This window comes from Zosterops lateralis (assembly GCF_965231275.1).
Source record: "Zosterops lateralis genome assembly, chromosome: 20".
NCBI lineage: Eukaryota > Metazoa > Chordata > Aves > Passeriformes > Zosteropidae > Zosterops > Zosterops lateralis.
In genome coordinates, this window is record NC_139780.1 from 2,384,926 (window position 1) to 2,405,742 (window position 20,817).

General features: G+C 51.3%; 1 protein-coding gene across 2 annotated transcripts in view; it reads right to left on the reverse strand.

Annotated features, from left to right (window-relative positions):
* The window catches only part of WHRN (whirlin), a gene marked incomplete at its 5' end in the record, with an annotated part of 48,009 nt that overhangs the window by 10,067 nt on the left and 17,125 nt on the right, over positions 1–20,817 (reverse strand). For both annotated transcript variants that reach the window (XM_083875561.1, XM_083875562.1), the window contains 5 exons: positions 346–552; positions 1,348–1,560; positions 2,992–3,028; positions 4,436–4,638; positions 10,996–11,121. In XM_083875561.1, coding sequence (XP_083731687.1) covers positions 346–552; positions 1,348–1,560; positions 2,992–3,028; positions 4,436–4,638; positions 10,996–11,121 — 786 coding nt within the window. The remainder of the gene's footprint in view (positions 1–345; positions 553–1,347; positions 1,561–2,991; positions 3,029–4,435; positions 4,639–10,995; positions 11,122–20,817) is intronic.

Below are 20,817 nucleotides of genomic sequence, written 5' to 3' on the forward strand. Positions count from 1 at the left end.
GGGATTGAATCATCTTAGGGGGTGATTGAAGAGCAGGCATGGCATGGCAGTGGAGTGTGGCTGGGATTTCTGCCTGGATGCAGCTCCAGTGGGGTTCTGGGAGCTCTGTCCCTCACTGGGATGAAGGGACACACATCCCTCAAACAGGGGACAGCAGCACCTCGGTGTCAGGGGCACAGAGACACCCAGCACCTCATGGCATCACCCTACAAATCCCAGAAAAACGAAAGATTTGGGGGAATCCATGGTGGAAGCTGGGCAGGGATGGGGTGGAATGGCTTTATAGGGAAAGCAGTTTGATGTAGGATCACCAGGAGGAGGAGTGACAGGACAGGAGGGACCCACCCGTGCCGAGCTGACGGTGGTGGCAGTGAAGTGGCTGCTGGAGGACGAGACGGTGTCGCTGTAGGACAGCATGGAGTAGGAGTCGGTGCTGGGCGCCGCGGGCTGCCGGGCCTTCATGGACTCGATCTCCCTCTTCAGCACCAGGTTGTCGAAGCGGTCCAGGTCCTGCGGGGAGATCACCCCCCGCACCTCGGAGAGCAGCGAGAACTGGCCGGGCACACACAGGCACAGACAGGTTGGAGCACAGTCACATTCCTGGGAAGATGGAGAGCTCCCTCCCACCATGGTCAGCAGTGGCAGTGGGATGTGATAGAGGAGGTTTGGTCCTAAACTTTACCAGAAGCTCCTCTGCCACTGAACACCGGCCTGCATCCCCCAGAATGGGCCTGGCACAGGGTGCCCAGAGCAGCTGTGGCTGCCCCTGGATCCCTGGCAGTGCCCAAGGCCAGGCTGGACATTGGGGCTTGGAGCAGCCTGGGACAGTGGGAAGTGTCCCTGCCCATGGCAGGGAGTGGAATAATGTGATTTTTGAGGTCCCTTCCAACCCATACCAGGGTTGAATTCTGTGCTGGTTCCACTATTCTATTATTATTATTATCCATCATATCCATGATTATGTTGATTTGGCTCTTGTACCCTCCCCCCTTCCCTGAGCAGATCACCTTGGAGGGCACGGGACCACACTGTGACAGTGTCCATGCTGTGACAATGTCCACACGGTGACAATGTCCACACCATAACAATGTCCACACCGTGACAATGTCCACACTGTGACAGTGTCCACACTGACAATGTCCATTCTGTGACAATGTCCACACAGTGACAATGTCCATTCTGTGACAATGTCCACACTGTGACAATGCCCACACCATGACAATGCCCACACCGTGACAGTGTCCACACCGTGACAGTGTCCACACCGTGACAGTGCCCACACCACAACAGTGACCCTGCTCAGCCCACCAGCCCCAAGGAGCAGCCCCTGCCCTGTGAGGGCCTCACCTTGGCGTGAGTGTTGAGCAGCTCGAAGAGGGCCATGACCAGGGCATCCACGGAGATGTTTCCCTCCTTGTACTCGTCCAGGTAGTAGCCCATGGTGGCTCTCTCCTGTTCGTTGAGCAGGTGCCGTGCCTGCTCCTCCAGCATGACTCGGGTCTGGTTCACCATGGTGCTCAGGGTCACCTGGGAGCCTGCCAGCCCCCGGTAGAACACGGGCTGCAGGGGACAGGGGACAGGCTTGGGACACCAAGGGCTTGGCAGTGGGAAGGAGGGTAGTGCTCTGCTGGAACAGCTGGGCTGTGCAGGGACCAAGGAGTGCCCCTGCTCTGGGCTCTGCCCTCTCTGCCTGTGTGCCAGACACTGCCTGTGGAGGAGCTGGGAATAGACTGCAAGGAGGATTTTGGAAGGCATCCCCAGGAATTCATCAGCCTGTCACCACTTGATTGGGTAACTCCAGAGCCACGATCAGAGGAGCTGAGCTTTGCTCTGTGTGACAGGGGCAGGAGCCAGGGCACGGCTGGAGCTGGGCCAGGGCAGGCTCAGGCTGCAGAGCAGGGAAAGGCTCTTCCCCCAGAGGTGCTGGCACTGCCCAGGCTCCCCAGGGAATGGGCACAGAGCTCCAGGAGCCTTTGGACAGCACTGCCAGGGGTGCCCAGGGGGGGATTGTTGGGGGGTCTGTGCAGGAACAGGGGCTGGGCTGGGTGATCCTGTGGGTCCCTTCCAGCTCAGGATATTATGCGATACTACAATTATCTGAGTTCATGCAGCACCAGCTGAGTTTCCCATCCCTTTTCAGCAAACAGAGATCCCATCCTCCAACCAGGCAGTGATTTAATCCCAGGCTGTGCTCCTCCCTGGCAGAACTGGGGGAACTGGGGCCACAGGAGACAGGCCAGCTCCCCATCCTGTGGAAAAGGCACACTTGCCCCCACTGCCAGCTTGAAGCAGAGCCCAGTGAAGAAAGAGCCACTGGCAACCAAAGGAGCCCTAGGGAGAGACAAGCCTGGCTGCAGATGAAAGGCTTTTTCCCTTTCAGAGGGATTTCTGAGGGGAGGTCCTTAGTGTTTCCTCCCAGGCAGAGCTGGCACAGGGATATGGAGCCAGACAAGACCCCGACTATGCCAGACACAGAGAGGAGCTGAGGCCGGGGAACATGTTTTGCCAGCAAAGAGTACAAAGCTGTTATCAGTGAGAACCACCTGTGAAACCTCCCTGCTTCATTTCCATGTAAAAAGCAATATTCTTTGCAAGGAGGTGTGGGGAGAAGGTGCTGGCACAGAGCTGCAGGCACAGCACAGGGTCAGTCCCTGAGCCTGGAGAGGGCTGGGACAGGTCCCTGCAGCTGGCAGGGCCCAGAGACAGCCATGTGAGGGAGGAATCATGGTCACCTCTGCAGAGTGGAGGGGTCCCCATGGTCCTTGTCCATGGGTGGTCATTGCCCTTGCCCATTAAGGCTGGAGGGCACCAGATGTGCCTGGAAGTGGCACAGGAGAGGGGACACCACTGTGTCACTGCAGGACACAGCTGGGGAGGAGAAAGGCCCATTAAAATCCCAAAGCAGCTGTGGGATGCACAGGTCCCTCCCTCCCATGAAAAACAAAACACAACAAGCAGTGACATTTCCACAAGGCATCAGGAATGTCTTACCCTGGCTGCCACGTCCATGGCGTGGTCACCCACTGCCCTGCGAGGAGGGAGAAGAGGAGTTAGCACTGAACCCCTGTCACTTGTCACTTGTCACAGCACCTGGCACCTGCTCTCCTCCCTGCAGAGCCAAAAGATTCTGGTGGGGACAAGCGGAAGGGGCAGCACGACGTTGTCCAGACCTGCCTGGCCCATATTGCAGCTGTGGGAAGGCTGGGGGATATGGGAGGGACTTCACAAAAGCAGATTCTCAGGTGGCTGTTATTTGTGAGAATTAAAAGCCACAAGAGAACTGTTCTTTCTTGTGGGGAAGTTTCCATGGCAGACCAAAAGAGACTTCTCTCTCTAAATAAAGTGATGACAGATTATTTCATAGGTGATAAACTGACCTAAGGTTCCAAGTTTTGTCTCTATACATTGTCAGTAAGAAAGTAAAGAAGCTGTTGGGGGTGAGGGGAGTGTTTCCAAACTTTTATTCTAATTATTAATTTTTTTCTCTCTTGTAGTTTTGTTAATAAACCTGTCTTTATACCCTTTTAAGTTTTGAGCCTGCTTTGCTTTTCTCCTAATCCTATCTCACAGCAGAAAAAGAGTAAATAATTCTAGTGGGCACCCAAACCACTGCATTAAATTAGCGCAGGAAACAGAAATAGGCAAACTTGAAACCACTACAACCCTACAGGCCAGAGAGGCTTCCCTGATACAGGAGCCAGACCCCAGAATGGGGAGCTCCATGGACAGGCTGGGGGTCCCCACCCTCCCAGGGGCCTGTCAGCACCTCCAGGGGCTCTGAACTGACAGAACCCCCCAAAAAACTCCCCAGGCATGTGTTAAAACCCTGGGCACTGAGAATTCCAGACTTTCTGTGTTGACAAGCACTGACCCCTAGGAAAACACTGCATTGACCTGAGGCCTTGGAAAAGGCTCCCAAAATTGAGTGACAGCACTGGGATTGTGGGTGTGGGGTTTGAATAGAAGGGTGGAATATCACAGGGTGGAAAACTTGGAATTTAAGAGCTTAGAATATAGTAATAGATATATAAAGTAAGATGGAGATTTTAGGGTGTAGGCTGAGTCCTTTTTCACCTTCTTCTTCATGGGTGTGGGTAGTGTTTTGTAATTGGATAGAAAAGTTTGCATTGAGGGCCATGGGTGTTTGGTTATTGGGTTAAAAGTAAAAATAATTTAGGTGTCATTTCTTAATTGGACAGTTTGTCCTTAAAAGTCCTTGTAGAGAGTTAGAGATGGAACCATTTTTCACTTTGTTAGCCAGAACTCACAGCTTGTGAAACTATAACACAGACAAGAATTAATAAACACCTGAATCCAAACAAGAAGCAACATCTCTCGATCATTCAATCCCAACTCCAGCAGAAAAGAAGCCAAACCCCCCACACTTAATGGTGAAGGTGTGAGGATGGACCTCAGGCCCTCCAGAGGCACGTACCCTGCTGAGCTGACCAGGGTCTCCCCCAGCTGGGAGCTGGTGATCCAGCGGGTCTCGTCCACCGTGGTGCGGGCGTGGGGCAGGCGCCCGATGTCCTTCACCGTCATCATCAGGTGGCGGGAGGACTTGAGCAGCTTCACGGCCTCGTCGTGGGGGATGCTCAGGAAGCTCCGCCCATTCACCTCCAGGATCTGGTCTCCCACCTGTGGAACCAGGATGGACTGAGTCTGTGTCTTGGGTGGCAAGATGTAACCAAAAATGTGTGTTCTATTGGCTCTGTTGAAACTGGCTGGGGAGGTGTTTTCTTTATCTCCTGTATAACCCATTCCTCATAACTCCAGGGTGTCTTCTGTTAATGGACAGCTGTTCAAACCAGGTGAGGCCATGTTCTCATCTCTTCCAGGACCTGTCCTTCATCACTCTGGGGGGAGATCTGCTGTTAAAGCCAGGTGGGGCCAAGTTCTTTATCCCTTCCAGGACCCATCTCTCATCACTCTGGAGGATATCTTCTACTTAAACCAGCTGGGGCAGTGTTTTTTATCCCTTCCAGGCCCCATCCTCCCCCCAGGGGATCTCTGCTGTCCATGGCCCATCCAGGCTCACTGCAGGGCTGAGACAATTCCATCAGCCCATGGGGAGATGCTCCACCCAGGGGGAGGAGCCCAGCATTCCCACCTGGATCAAACCTGGCATTGAGAACAGCAGCACAGCCTGTTTGGATTCCCAGAGGGAGACCAGACCCAGCTCAGCACCACTGGACCTTCTACAGGATCATCTCTGCTCCAGCAGAACCACATCTGGCACTGCAGGAGGGCTGGGCTGGACTGACACCAACACCCTGAACAACAGGGTGTCAAGTTGTGTTCTGACTCTGTCAGTGTTTTTAGGATTTTTTGGGTTAATTTTTTTGCTTGTTTTTTTGTACTACCACATTTGTGTTTTTTAATCTTCCTAGTAAAGAACTGTTATTCCTATTCCCATATGTTTACTTGAAAGCCCCTTAATTGCAAAATTATAATAACTCAGAGGGAGGGGGTTTACATTCTCCATTCCAAGGGAAGCTCCAGCTTTCCCTGGCAGACACCTGTTTTTCCAAACCAAGCCAGCCTGGCAAGCCCTTGGGGCTTTCCTGTTGGGAGTGACACTTTCCTGTCCCAGCAGGGAGGTGCTGCCTAATCTAATCCAGCTCCAGATTAGGGACACAGCAATTGGAGAGACCAGGGAAAAGGCTGTTGGATGGAGACCAACCCCTCAAGCCAGTCTGTGGAGCCTGGAGGGGCCTGTTCAGGATCCCAACTCAGACTGATCTGCCCAGTCTCCTCCATCAACTAGACCAACCCCAAAGAACATCAAGGCCTCCAGCCCCAGCCCTGCTGCTGCTCTGGGGGGCCAGGAACCATCTGTGGAAGGGCCAAAGCTCAGATCTCTGCATGCAGCAGGGAGGGTCCCACCACAGCCTCCAGCACCCTGTGGACTGCAGCATCTGGCACAGCTGCATTCCATCCCTCCTCTGCTCTTTCCTCCCCAGCTGCTCCTGGGAGATTTCATTTTGTGGGCAACTGTGGGGCTGATATTTCTGTGTCTGAGAGATTTCAGCCTGCTGGCAGCTGATCACTTTTTCCCAAGGAAAAAAAATCTCAAGAAAGTTTCTTCCCAAAACAATCTTGGCAAACAACTCTCCTTTCTCAGAACAATCTTTCTCCAGGTGGTGTTTTGCTGTTTCTCTGGTTTAACCAATGGGATCAGAGAGGTGTCGTTCCTATTCACCAACCATGTTCAGTCTGGATGGGAACACCTTATAAAAGGTAGTGAGGATTAGACAATAAAGCCTTTTTTCTGTGCTTTTTGCCTTCTGAAATATTTGGAATCTTTCTTTCATGTCCTACATCAACAGGCGGGAGATTTCGTTTTGCTGTAACCAGGAGGTTCCCTGAGAGCCTGGCCTTGCTTGAGACATATTTGGTGTCCCACCCTTCACCCCAGCTCCTCTTCCTCTGTGCTCCCAGGGCATCCAGGGCTGCTCCATATCACAATTCACCCTGTTCCTGACAAATCACATTTTTTAAAACTGCCCTTTCCAATCTTTGCTTAACCAGCTCAGCTCCACCAAAACACAGCAGGGATTTTCTTCTCTGCCCGGCCAGCAAGGAGACACAGGGAGAGAAAAGCTCCAGAGAAGTGAAACAAAAATGATCAGTATCAGATGAAGGTGCCTGTGGAAGGACAGATGGAAGAGATTAGGCCTGTTTAAATTTAGAGAGGAGATCATGTGGAGGGGCTGGATGGAGCTACACAAAATAATGCTGGAAATAATGAGAAGCCAGAGAAGGGCTCCTGTTTGCCCTTCCCTCTGCTCTGAGGACAGAGGAGGCTCAGAGGGGCTGGAAGGATGCTTGGAGTGGTGCTGAGGGGAAACAGGACATGGAACAAGAGCACCATGGAATCATTTGGGTTGGAAAAGACCTTTATGATAATTGAGTCCAGATTTGCCTCATTCTTCATCACAAAGTTCAATGGTTTGTGTTGGAAGTGACATAAAACATCCCAGAAGTGCAGAGGGAGGGATCCCAGGGGAAGGCAAATGACACAAACCCCCACGTCCCCAGCCATGGGGCTCCACAAATATCTCAGGTTCCCCTGGAGCTCTGTCAGCTTTAAATCCACTGTCACTGAATTGCTGATTATCAACATCAACAGGGGAGGGGAGTTATGGCAGGGCCCAAAGTGCCAAGAGAAAACACCCACTCAGGTGCACAAATATCATCTCCCAGGTCTTTCAGGCAGCCCCCAGGAGTGGATTCTGCTGCTCAAACAAGGAGCACAGAGTTCACTGCAGCACCAAAACAATAAAAAAATCCAAATTTGATTAGCCTGTTTTATTGCAGTTATGAATCTTTAATGGTTTACCATAGCAGGGATTAAATTTTCATGATTTTTTTTTTTTTTTTTTTTTTTTGTTCAGGACAGTTACACACGTTTAATAATCTTTAATTTCTCCTTTTAAGGGTGAACCAAGAGCAGCCTGGCACACTCTCAGAACATCAGAACATCAGGGAGACCAGAGGGGCCCTGGATTTTTTCCTAATTAACACAGATAACAATCATATTTTTCCCCCCAAAGTCAAGGACAAGTGGGAAAGTAACAAAAAAACCCAAAAAAACCCCTGCAGAGATGCAAAAAGAACCATCTACTAAAAACAAAAGCTGACCCTGAGAAATGATTTGCTGTATCCACAACTCCAAACTGGCACGGAATAAAAGAAGTAATAATAAGACATAAAAAAAAAAAAAAGAAACTTATAATAAAAACACAGGAAAATTATCGCCCTGGATATTTCAGGAACTACTTTTCAGTTGTGCTCAGCTAATGGTGGGTGGGTACCCAGGATGTGCTGAATGCTTGAACACCTCTGAAAATGTGGATTATTCTCATTTCCCAGGGAAAAAAAAAAAAATGTAGCCTGAAAATGCAGGGGCTGAACATGACAAGCAAAAAAAAAAAGTGACAGACCATGACAAGAAGAGAGGTTGGAAATAACACCTTGATGACAGCCCTGGCTCTTTCTGCTTCTGGAGACAGTGGGGAAGGGGAGGTGCAGACAAAAAGAAACTTAATGGGCTTCAGACAAGGGTTCTGAGCACCTGAAGTCTCTTTAAAAAATCAGAATTGGCTCTGGGAGGGAATCGATCGCACAGACAGAAAAATAGGCAAGAGATTTTAAATATGAGTTAAGGTTAAATGACACCAAAGTGAGCTGGGAATTACAGGGATCAGGGGGATGCCAAATGGGTTGGCACTGGCACCAGTCCTGTTTAATGCCACCAAAGTGCCAGCAGAGAGGCTAAAGGACACTTGGAGTGTAGATGGAGCCTCTCTCCAGCACAAATAATTACCAAAAGCCCTTAAGGAATTAAAGATATGGGGGAGGAAAATGTATGGATTAATCAGGAATTGACCAAATTAGGATTTGCAGTGAACGAGGAAGTGCTCAGCTCCTCCAGGAGGGAAACAGGGCAGGGCAGATGATCCAACAGAGCCTGAGGGGAGGATCCAGGACAGAGCTGGGAGCAGGACAGGGGATGAGGGGGATGAAAATGGGTCCTTTCCCCGAACACTGCACAAAGAGCAGCAGCAGCCCAGACACGGGCGGAGGTGAGAGCCCAGGGAGGGAAGGGGCTCTCTGGGGAGGGCAGTGGTTGTGGCACTGATGGGGGCAGGTCTTTGGTGCCCTCCCAGGAGAGGAGATTTCTGTCCCCACCAAGGTGACACCACTGGAAGGACCAGGAGAAATGTTTCATCTCAGGTACCACAACCACAAACCCCCTAAGTGACTTTCTCCCTTTGCAGTTCATTCCCAAGCTCTGAGGGAGCCACAAGGCTTTGACTTCATCTTCTCCAGGACATTTCTCTATATCCAGACCTCAAAGCTCAATGCAGCTTTCCAGGGGGAAAGGGATGAGGGGCTTGAGGGCACCCCCAGGGAGTTTGCAGAGGACACCAAGTTAGAGCTGGGGAAGGGTCTGGAGCCCCAGGAGGGGCTGAGGGAGCTGGGGAAGGGTCTGGAGCCCCAGGAGGGGCTGAGGGAGCTGGGAAGGGGCTGAGCCTGGAGAAAAGGAGGCTCAGGGGGGACCTTGTGGCTCTGCACAAGTCCCTGCCAGGAGGGGACAGCCAGGGGGGTCGGGCTCTGCTCCCAGGGAACAGGGACAGGAGGAGAGGGAACGGCCTCAGGCTGGGCCAGGGGAGGGTTGGGTTGGATATTGGGAAAATAAGGAAAATGTTGTCCAGCACAGGCTACTCAGGGCAGTGTTGGTGTCCTCACCTCTGGAGGGGTTTAAAATCCCTGTGGATGTGGCACTTGGGGACATGGGGCAGTGCTGGCCTTGGAGGAATGGACACGATGATTTTGTAGATCTTCAGCTTAAATTTCTCTTTGTTCTGTGACAGCCACTGCTGATGTGAAATCATCCAGCTCTTCCTATTTACAGCCTGCCTTTCCCTCTCCTCTCATATCTGGATAAATATGGATCGTGGCAGCCCTTTTCACCCCAGCCCTCATTCCGGGAACTCAATATTGAGCTGTTTGCTCAAAGCCAAGCTCCCTGGAATCCTCTATTCCCGCTCTAAAGGTCAAGGAGAGAAAACAAAAAAACGGCTCAAGGAGGGAAAAAAAAAAGAACCCCCAATCCTGACAAAACACAGGAAAAATGAGCAAGGAAGAAAATGAGGGCTAGCAGAGGCAGGAACAGCATCAGGAGCTCAGTTTGTGCTGGGCACTGCTGGGAACGTCACCAAGGAGGGAGGAAGGACAGAAGCTGAGAGCAAACAGGGCTGACTCACCTCCCTCCTCTGCAGCCCTTTAACCCCCCACTCCTCCAACCCTCAGAACTTCCTCGCAGGCAGCAGATTTGAAGACACGCCCGAAGAAACTCGTTGTCAGAAGTTTCATGAATGAATAAACATCAAGAAGGCCAAGGCCAAGGCTATGAATATTTAGTTATTGACTGACTGCAGAGATCCAGGTTTCTGCTGGAATCCTGCCCTGCACCTGGAGCAGCACCAGCAGGGCTGGAGCTCCCCTGGGACCCTCAGCTCAGGATCCTGGTCCTTGTTTCTGGAGCTGACAGAAGTTTCTGGGCCTCAGAGAAATCTCCTTGGTTTTGCCTGGCTTCCAATACCTTTTGTTTGTCCTTCTGTCAAAATTTAAGGGAAGTGCAAAACATTAAAGTCATTTGTCACCCTGATGTTTTTCAGCCTTCTGATGTTTGCATTTTTGTAGTGGAGTTTCTCACAGATTTTCATGGAAACAAAAGTGACGTTTCAGAAACTGCTCTTTTTGTTTATCGTCCCTCTCTGTAGGAGAAACAATTGATAAACTTCCAGTTTGACCAGTGTGGTTGGAGAGGTGTCAACCTCGTTTGTCCAATCCTTGGTCATTGTCCAAAATCTGTATAAATCGAGGTCGAAAAATAAACTTCCCTCTCTTTACCCTGACCTGACTGAGTGAGTGTCATTTTTCTCCTGTCTTATAGCGACAGTCATTCACCCCCAGTTTGCTCCCCCCCATCTCCACACTTTTATTTAACCTTTTCAGGGCCTGAGGCAGTAGGGTGTCCTTGGACATCAGGCCCAGAGGGATTGTTGTGTCTGACCAAAACATGCAGACAGTAACTGACAGTTTATGTGGAGTTTAGAGTTCTACACTAATGCAGGATGGGATTTGACAAACAGAAAGGCTGAAATCTTAAGGCATCAGGTGAGAGGAACTTTCTGACTGCAGGAGCTGATTTTTCTGGAGAAGGATCCCATCAATCCATATAAACAGCTCCAAGGGCTGTCAGAGGATGGTCCCAGAGCCCTTTCAGTGACAGGATGAGGAGCAATGGCCATAGATTAAAACACAAGTTCCACATCAACATGAGGAAGAAATTCTTTCCCTGAGGGTGGCAGAGCTCTGGAGCAGCTGCCCAGGGAGGGTATGGAGTGTCCCTCTCTGGAGACATCCCAAACCCACCTGGACACATCCCTGTGTCACTCCCACCCTCTCTGGGATCCCTCTCACCTTCAGGCCAGTGCTCTCAGCCTCGGAGCCCTTGTCCACACCCGTGATGTAGATGCCCAGGGAATACTCTGCCCCTCCTCGGATCATGAGGCCCAGGGATTTCCCTTCGTTCAGGACCAGATTCACCTGCAGAGGAATAGGAGGAGACATTTATGTGGTGTCCAAGTGCTGCCCAAACCAGACAAGGGCACAGAGGCACAGCCCTGCCATGTCCCTGGGCTAGACAGCAGCTCCTGTGGGATTGGAGCACCAGGAGGAAAAGCTCTGCAGGCTCAGAGGTTCAGCTACATGAGGGGCAGCACATGTGGGTAGATTTTCAGCCACAAATCGGCACATCCACAGCAGTTTTCCACTCTCTCCTTTTACAGGTGCATCCCTGAGGTAGAGACCGAGCTGAGAGCAACCCCCAAAACCCCACGAGCAGAACTGGCTGTAAATCCCCCCTCTGGCATTCCTGCCCTGTGAAAACAGAGCCACGATTCCCTCTCCAGCCAGGCTGGGAATGAGCCCAGCTCCAGCCCTCTGCCCTGCCCTGTGCAGGGTCACCCCAGCACAAACCCCACAGCACAAACCCCACGGGGGCTCCTCCTCCCAGCCCCGTCCCTGATTATCTCCAATGAACAATGCCAGGACAAACCTCCCACAGAGCCAGCCCACATTGCAGGAGACACTTCCTATTTCCCACAGTCCTGGGTTGCGGTGTAGGATGTACACACAGTATTTATTCCATCCCCATCCCCATGAGCTGTTGGAACCAGGTGGGGCAGTGTTTTCCCAGGCCCCTCCTTTGGGCTCTTCTGCTCATGGCCCATCAATGCCTTGCCCAGGACTCACAGGGAACTCCCTCCAGGAGCTCTCTCTGTTTAATGGGCCATCAAGGAGCCACTGCACGACTCCTCATCCCATTGGGAGATGCTCCCAATGCCCAGGGGGAGGAGCCAAGCATTCCCACCTGGAGAGAATCTGGGATTTGGGACAGGACAAGCAGCCCTGAGCCACTGGATTCCCAGAGGAGCAGAGCTCCCAGACCTTTCTGTGGGATCACTGCTTCAGGAAGAGCCCCTCACCTGGACTGCTCCCCCCACCCTGCTCAGGGTGTGTTCTGACTCTGTCAGTGCTCTTTTGTATTATTGCATTGATTTTATTTTATTTTTACCTTTTTTCCCTTTCTTCTTATTAAATTATATTTCTGACTGGGAGCCTCTCACTCATTTTGCTTTCAAACCACGACACCCACAACCTGCCAAGCAGCAGCACCTGGACAGGTGTTCTCCCCATCAAAGGCTGATTTGCAAACCCATCTGCCTTCATCCACCCTCTCCTCCTCCTCCTCCCCCTCCCAGGGCCTGACAACATTTGGATGTTCAGGGGGAGTTTGGAGTGCATGAGCAATGCTGTGCTCAGCTCCCTCGAGGACTCTCCATTTAAAATGGCCTTTGTTCCCTCGCTGCGTGACACTTTCTAAATGAATAACTCCAGCGTTATTTTTCTGCTTTGCTCCCAAGTTTTGAGTCACTTCTGGAGAAAAAGCAGACAGCAGGAATAAAAACAAATGAGAAAAGCCCAAAATGTGTGTTTCACACTGGTAGAAACAACCAGAAACATGCTGTTTGTGAAGGGCTTTTATATTTAAACCCCTTCACTGCAGTCAAACCAAAATCTTGCACATTTACCTGGATGGAAAAATAATTCCCAGCTTCAAGTCAGTAATTAATCCATCCTTCTAGAGGACACAGCGTCACAGAGGGAATTCAGGCCAGCCTTAGAGTGGCTGGTATTGAAAACCCATTTTCTATCTTGGTGACAGAAACACAGAAATCAGCAGCAGGACACAAATCCACCGAAGGCTCCAAATTTTGGATTTAGAGAAATGGATGCAAAGCTGGAATGAAAACTGTAAAACATCAACTACCTGTACCAGCATCCTCCTCTGAAAATCCTGCTGTTCCCTGGCTTTCCTTGCCTGGCTTTAAAGGAGCAGAGAAAGTGCTGGAAACAATTTTAGCATTGAAGGATTATAAAGGGATTACAGAGACCTTCATGCTTCAGGCTGGAGAGACGAGCTGGGCACTGAACCCACCCAAAGGAGCTGCTGCTGTCACATCCAAGGGCAGTTTGGTTTTTCTCTTCACAGGGAAACCTTGCTCTGCACCACAGAGTGTTTTTTGAAAATTAGGAAAATATTCCGCTTTTCTGAAGTGCTGTTATCTCCCAATCTGTCTGATGGCATTTAGGATTTCCTTGCTGTAAGTTTTTCACCCCACTGTGGCTGTGCCTCTCAAAAAATCCCCCAGTTTGGGAAAAAATACGAATAGGAGAAATGCAGCAAAATGCCTGGAATCACAGATCAGGACAGGATAGACTGGGAATGACAAAATTCCTGCTCCAAGTCCTGGACTGGGAATGACAAAATTCCTGCTCCAAGTCCTGGACTGGGAATGACAAAATTCCCTCTCCAAGTCCCCGAATGATGTTTACACGTGCTGGGGTTGGCACCAGGAGGGGCAGCTCTGCCTGCAGACATTTCCATTCCCTTTATCACCATCCTGGTAAGCTGAGAAGCTGCTCCCCCCACCTGGGAGGGAGTAAGAGATACCCCCTTGTCCCTCTGCTGCCACTTGAGCTGCTCTGGGCAAACCTGCACTTCCAGAGGAAGGAAAAACCACAGATGCAAAAATCCTGGAGCCACAAAACCCAGCAAAGCTGAGCTGTGTGTGTGGGAAACCTCAGCTCTCCTGGAAAATCCACAGCTGCTGGCAGCCCAGTGAGTTGGGTTGCTGAGGGTTTAATTGCATCTCTTAATCAGCTAATAGCTCTGGGCTGCCTGAATGAAGCCTGCAGCAGGAACTGCTGGGAACAGCCCAGGGAACATCCAGCTCATGGACACACTGCAGGGTTTGGGAATGGCTGAGGAAGAGGAATTTTGGGAATGCTGGCAGGAAGGGGCTCAGTGGGGTCAGCCTGGGGAGGGAAAGTGATGCCTTTTTAGGGCTACCTAAAAACAGAGGACAGACAGAATTAAGGGAATAAAAAGCAGGTGTATTTATGGAAGGAGTTCAGGTACATTTTGGGAAGATGAAGCTCCCCAGGGGCTGCACCCAAAATTCATGACAGGTCATAAGTTTTCACACTTTTATCAATTTGGTCTATTTGCATATTGAGGGGTTCGTCGCCCAATTCCAACTTCAGGAAATGAAGTCATTTATCCCAGTTTGCTCCCCTCAACTCACTTTTGTTTCCATCTCTGGGGCCTGAGGCAGTGAGGGGTCCTTGATCCCCAGGCCTGGAGAGGAATTGTTGTGTCTGCCCAAAATGGGGAAGCAGCAGCTCACAGTGTGTGTGGGGTTTGGAGTTCTGCACTAAAAAACTGCAGGGTTACAGATATACAAATACAAATATACATACAAATATATGAAAAAAAACCCCAAAGCTGAAATCCTGAGGCACCACAGGAGCAATGGAGGGATAAGCTGATTGCCAGGATGAAGCAAAAGCTGAGCCAAGGGCTTAGAGATCACAGGGGACATATTTACACTCTCCTTCCCAAGGGTCTCTGTCTCCATGATGGCCACACCACAGGGGTGGTGACAGGAGGGGTAGCCCTGCCCTGCTGGCTGTCCCTGGCACAGCATTGTCACACTCCTGCCAGCCTGGCCCCACACCCCACACACGGCTCTGGGGTGACACTGAAGCACAAGCCCAGCTGTGTCCAAGAGAGAATTAAACCTGTGACCAGGCTGAAGTTCCCAGCAGTTCCCAGCAATTCTCAGCAGGTCCCAGCAGTTCCCAGTGGTGATCCAGGGCCCCTCTGGGAACACAACCTCACCACAGCATTCCCTGGGCCAAGCCCTTCTGCTCTTCCACTCAGGCTGGCACATCTGTGATTAACACTCCAGTGCCAGGGCTTGGCCCAAATGGCATTTTGGTTCCATTTCCACTTTATGCTTCTACTCTTCCCCCTGGCTGGAGCTCCCTCAGGGTGAGAAGCTGTAACACCCCTCAGGGAGAGCTGGGATCACTCTGAGCTCCTAAATCCATCCTAAACCAGGCAGCAAACAAGGGCAGCTGTTCTGGGGGGGAAACTGAGGACATCACACAGTATAGAATGGTTTGGGTTGGAAAGGACCTTAAAACTTAGCCAGTCTTACCCCTCAATGGGCAAGGACACCTCCCACTGTCCCAGGCTGCTCCAAGCCCCAATGTCCAGCCTGGCCTTGGGCACTGCCAGGGATCCAGGGGCAGCCACAGCTGCTCTGGGCACCCTGTGCCAGGGCCTCAACACCCTCCCAGGGAAGGATTTCTTCCCAATATCCCATCTAATTCTATCATCCTTCAGCTTAAAGCTGTTCCCTGTGTCCTGTCCCTCCATGCCCTTGTCCCCAGTCCCTCTCCAGCTCTCCTGGAGGTCCTGGAGGCACAGTGACATCCAGGCCAGGTCACCATGACATTCCCACATCACTGTCCCCACCTCCTTCCCTGTGCCATCCCCAGCCCCAGGGAACTCCTGCGTGCATCACACACAAACATTTGGGAGTCCAAGGTCACAGTTTTAATTTCTATTTCAAGGATGAAACATCTGCCATCTCCCGTAGCAGGAAATGAAGGGAAATAAAACACCACCACCAGCCAGGCGCTCGCCCCGAGCTGATTCCTGCACCGCGCTTCTCCCGCCTGCCTTTATGGAATTACCTGTTGACAGATTCAATTCTGCCTTCAGAAAAAAGGCCTTTCAGGCAGGAATTAGCCTGTCCCAGCACGCAGCTGTGTGGCTGAGGAGGTTTCCAGCCACGCTGGCAGCTATTTCCAGGCCATTACTGCTGCCACACAACACAAATAATGCCTCGGGAGGCTCGTGGGGCTCATCCTCCTCCTGCTTCCCGAGGAAACCCCACAGTTTGTGTCTAGACATGCTGCACACAGCCAGTGTGGGAGGCAGAGCTGCCTCACAGCCACTGACTGACTCCTGGGAGTGGCTGGAGGGGTGGCCAGAGCCATCAGAGCTGTCCCAAGGTCACCCCCTGCCCAGGGCAGCTCCCCAAGGTCATGCCAGGATTTGGGACAGGCAGCAGCTCCCAGGGCTGAGAGGTGACACCAGAGCACGGGGACAGTGACCAAACCAAGTCCTCTGCCCATCCCAAACTAACTCACAAATCCCACAAAGATTTTGACTTCAGAAGGTTGAAAATGACTTTTTTATTTTTGGGATGTGTCACTAGAGGACAAGACAGAACCACACTGACCTGTCAGGTTGTGGGATGAGAAAGAGAGAGAGAGTTTATTTTGGTTTGGGGTTTAAATAGGGTTTGGAATTTGATCAGGGATTGGGGGATGAGAGCAACACCTCTCTAACCTCAGTGATCAACTTAGAAGTCCATCAGTTTGTCCTTCCCCTTGGGAAGGAATGTGTTATTTACCAAACATCACTCTTTGTTTTTGTTACAATTGGTGAGAAAACTCCAGCCCAAGAATGAAAACACCAGAAGGCTGAAAAATCAGGGTGACAGGTGCTTCTTTTATATACTGTTTTACACAGACCAATTTGATTGGTAAAACAAAGACAAAATTTTTCAATCACACTGGTCAGACCAGAGGGACATCAAGAAGAAGTCCCTCCAAGGGAAAAAAATGTAAACAAATTTGCTGTTTCTTGTTTACAGAAAATTCGTTGGGAAAGGAATTTCAGAAAATCAAATCACCTCAGGCACAAAACCAGGGCTACACCAAACTTCAGTCCAGCTGCTGGCTGCCCATGGGGCAGGGCTTGGCTCACACACCAGCTGCTTTTTCTGCCTAAAGCACCTAAAATAACCAAGAGGTGGGACTGCTGCCCCCAGGGTGGGACACAAAGGGCATTTTGGGTCAGTCAGCTGGGACAGAGCTGCAAATGCCCCAGGCAGAAGGATGACTGCTGGAAGCACTGAAGGCCAGGCTGGATGTGGCTCAGGACAGGCTGATGCAGCTGAAGATGCCCCTAACTCACTGCAGGGGGTGGGATTAGATGGGATTTAAAGGTCCTTTCCAACCCAAATCACCCCATGCCTTTAATCCCCAGGACTCTGGTGTACATTCCACATTCCACATTCCCACATTCCAGTCCCACTGGGAACTAAACCAGCCCCTCCACGAGCCTGGATATCCCTAAAGCTGTAAACAAAACCAAACCCCAGCAAGGTCAGAGCGAGCAAACAGTGAGAGACGTGGGGAGCTGGATCATTCCCACTGCAAATGTCATTACAGACTAATAGCAAGAAATCCTTCCTTTCCCTCTCTTGCATCTCTTATCCTTCATGCTCAACTAGTCACCAGCAGTGCCTCAAACATTCCAGCCACGCAATATTAGCACAGATATTTTTATTTCTTTTTAATAATAATTACTGCTACTTTTGGGCTCCAGAACCGCCTGGAGCCGAGGAGATGTTCACACTCTCTTTATTATGTTTTCTTTTCTCGTGCTGCACCAAAAGCTTGCAGGAATAAGCAGCTCCCCTGGCAATAAGCACATTAAGGCACCAATTCAGCTGATGGAATGGTGCTTCTCAGAGAACTCGCAGCCCAGCACTGCCAGAGTGCTTTGCACACTTCATCTTCCTCCCAGCTCAGCAGCACCTCCCAGTTCTCGCTGTCTGAGGGTTCCCAAAGTGCTTTTAATGAAATAAGCTGTCAGTCCCAGAAGTCCATCAATGACAATTCACGGCACAAATGGCTCTTGCTGCTGCTGTGACAAATCCAGGGGAGTCTGAGCTTGGACAGACAATAAAAATCCGAGTGCTCTGAGGCAGGAGGTGAGCAGGGGAAGCAGGTCCCAGCTTTGCAGCAGGCAGTGACATCCTGGGGTGGGGCTGGGGACTGTCACCTGGAGTTCTGTCTGGCCTGGCTCCAGCAGCATTTCACTAGAGGATTTCACTAGAGCATTCCCAGAGCTTTGCACTATTGCAAACCCTTCCTTTCACACTTCCTGACCACTGGTGACTCCACCTGCTCAATTACAACAACAGGAAAATGCTAAAATTGGGAAATACAGCACCAGCCACACACAGCACAGCCATGGAGAACAGGGATCTGTGCAACACCTTGAACAGTCACAGGCTGAAGCTGCCAGCAGCTCCTTCAGCCCATCATTCCCTCAATCCTCACCTCCCTTTCTCCATGGTAGGTCAGGTCCACAGGGAAAACCTGGCCCAGATGTGAGCACCCCTCTGCTCACCCAGAACAGCCTCTGAGCTCAGGGCAGGCTGGATTCTGCCTGGAAGAGGATGGGGAAAGCCAAGCCAGCTGACAAATCCCAATCCCCAAAGCCCTTCAGGGGGGATTCCTCCACAGCTGGAAGTGAAGGAGTCCCAGTGCCCAGAGGAAAGTGAAGGAATCCCAGTGCCCAGAGGAAAACGTGGCCCAAAGGCACAGGCTGGGAACGTTTCCCACACTGCCCAAAGCCACAAGGTCAGACACAGCCCAACCACCCTGTCCCACACCTCATCCCACTGGGATGATCCCACGGATCCCTGCATGGATCAGTTACACCATCACACACCTCACAGTGGTGGTTTCCATTTCCAGCCTTTGGATAACAAATCCTTCTGCCTCAGGATAAAAAACTCACTAAACTTGGTGACAAACCCATCCTTTCAGGCACTGCTGGAGGAACAGGCAGCCAGACAAGGATATTCCCATTGCCTGAAGAATTCCAGGTGCCTCCAGCAGCCTTGAATTTCCCCTTGGGAAAGCTGGGAATATCCCTTTGACTCCAGAGCTGGGGCAGTGGATTTGCTCGCTGTGTTCCTCCTGCTGCAGGGCTGGAGCTGCTCTGCTGTGCTTCCCCAAGCCCTGCCTGTCTCACAGCTTTGGCACAGCCATTCCAGGGCATTCAGATCGATTAGAAATAGGAGAGAGTGGGAATAAAAAAAATTAAAAAATAACCAACTAATTCTCCCCTCAGATTGTAAAACCACCCACAAATCAAACAGGTCTCGGTTCCTGTCAGTTCTAGTTGACTGAGCTGAATGAACCAGGGATGTGATGCATTTATTTGCATTTTTGTGAACAGAATTACACCACTTTCAGCAGTTAATTATAGATCTGTAACTACCTATAGATCTACACATACAAATATAAAGGGAGAAAACTGGAGGCAGGTTGTTTTCCTGTTCTGGGACCCGTTTTCACCCTTCCACAGTGCTCAGTAATTCAGGCCACAGCTCCTCCATGCCCTGCAGCCTGTGTGCAGAAAATGTCACACCAAATAACCCCTGTCCAGCACCAGGCAGGGCAGGCTCTGCTGGATCAGCCTTGGATTGGGGGAAATTGCTTCCACCAGCAGCTGGCACAGCAAGGCACCTCTGGATGTGGAGGTGTCTGGAGCATTTCAGAGCAGTAGCAGCCAGTAATTTTCTTTTTTTTCTGCTCTCATAGACGGGAAATCAGGAGTGGAGGCTGCTGCAAAGTGCATTCCAGACCTTGTGCACTTAAAGCAGTGACCAATGTCCTGCTGGCCTGTCACCAAGGAGTGGGGCCAGGAGAAGGCTGAGCACTCCCACTCCATCCCATCTCCATCACTGAGAGCTTCAATTTCCTGCAGTTCCCAAGAATTCTTCCCAGGATAACAGAGGGGTCTGCAGCCCCCTGCCCTGAGATCAGAGTGTGACCCTCTGCTGGGGAGACCCAGAGGAGGCCCCAAGGGGATCAGAGGGATGGAGCAGCTCTGCTGGGAGGAAAGGCTGGGAGAGCTGGGAGTGTTCACCTGGAGAGGAGAAGCTTTGGGGTGAGCTCAGGGTGGCCTGAAGGAGCTGACAGGAAAGATGGAGAGTGACAATTCAACAAGGGCCTGGAGTGACAGGACACAGGGAATGGCTTCGGGCAGGACTGGATGGGAGATTGGGCAGGAATTGTTCCCTGGCAGGGTGGGCAGGCCCTGGCACAGGGTGCCCAGAGCAGCTGTGGCTGCCCCTGGATCCCTGGCAGTGTCCAAGGCCAGGCTGGACATTGGGGCTTGGAGCAGCCTGGGACAGTGGGAGGTGTCCCTGCCCATGGCAGGGTGTGGAACTGGATGAGCTTTGAGGTCCTTTCCAACCCAAACCAGTCTGGGATTCTCAGGAGAAGCCAAAGGGCTGCCTGACTGTGTGTGTGGAGCAGCACCAAGGAAGGGAAGGACACAAGGTCAGATTTAGGAACATCAGGAGCACACCCAGGGCTGGCACAGCTTTCCCAGGGCTCTGCAAGTGGCCAGGACCACACGAGGCTGAGGCAAAGGCAAGGGACACACAGCTCCAGGTCTCTGAGCACTTCCTGTCCACACACAGCCAGGACTGAAGGAATGATGTGCCCAGAGCTGCTGCTGCTCTCTCAAGGTGACACTGGGTGGCAGGGGGTGGGGGACAGCAGCCAGCACAGCCTGCTTTTCTCCTCTCCTTAAAATAAAAATAATAGGCCCTTCTCCCTTGTGGCCCACATGAATATTTCATCAGCAAACTGCCTCATCCTATATTAGATTTTTCTCTCCCTCTGGCTGAGATGGGAAGCTCACAGACCCTTCCACAGCATTTCCAGGAGCTGAGGACATTTTGGGCACAGAGAGGGGCAATATCAGGATAAAAGGATGGAAACAGCCAAAGCTCCAAGGAATTCTGTCTCTTTGGGAAGGCAGTGCTGACTCCTAGGACAGTATTTGATATCCTGTGGGTGGCAATGAGGAAACACCACATCCTGCTTTTATAGGATGAGGTTCCCTGTCCATCTGTCCCTTCAGCTGTGCCTCACTCCAGGGGCACTGAGCACTGTGACTCTGCAGTGACACCTCTGCCTGGCCAGGGAAGGGTGAGGGAGAGGAGA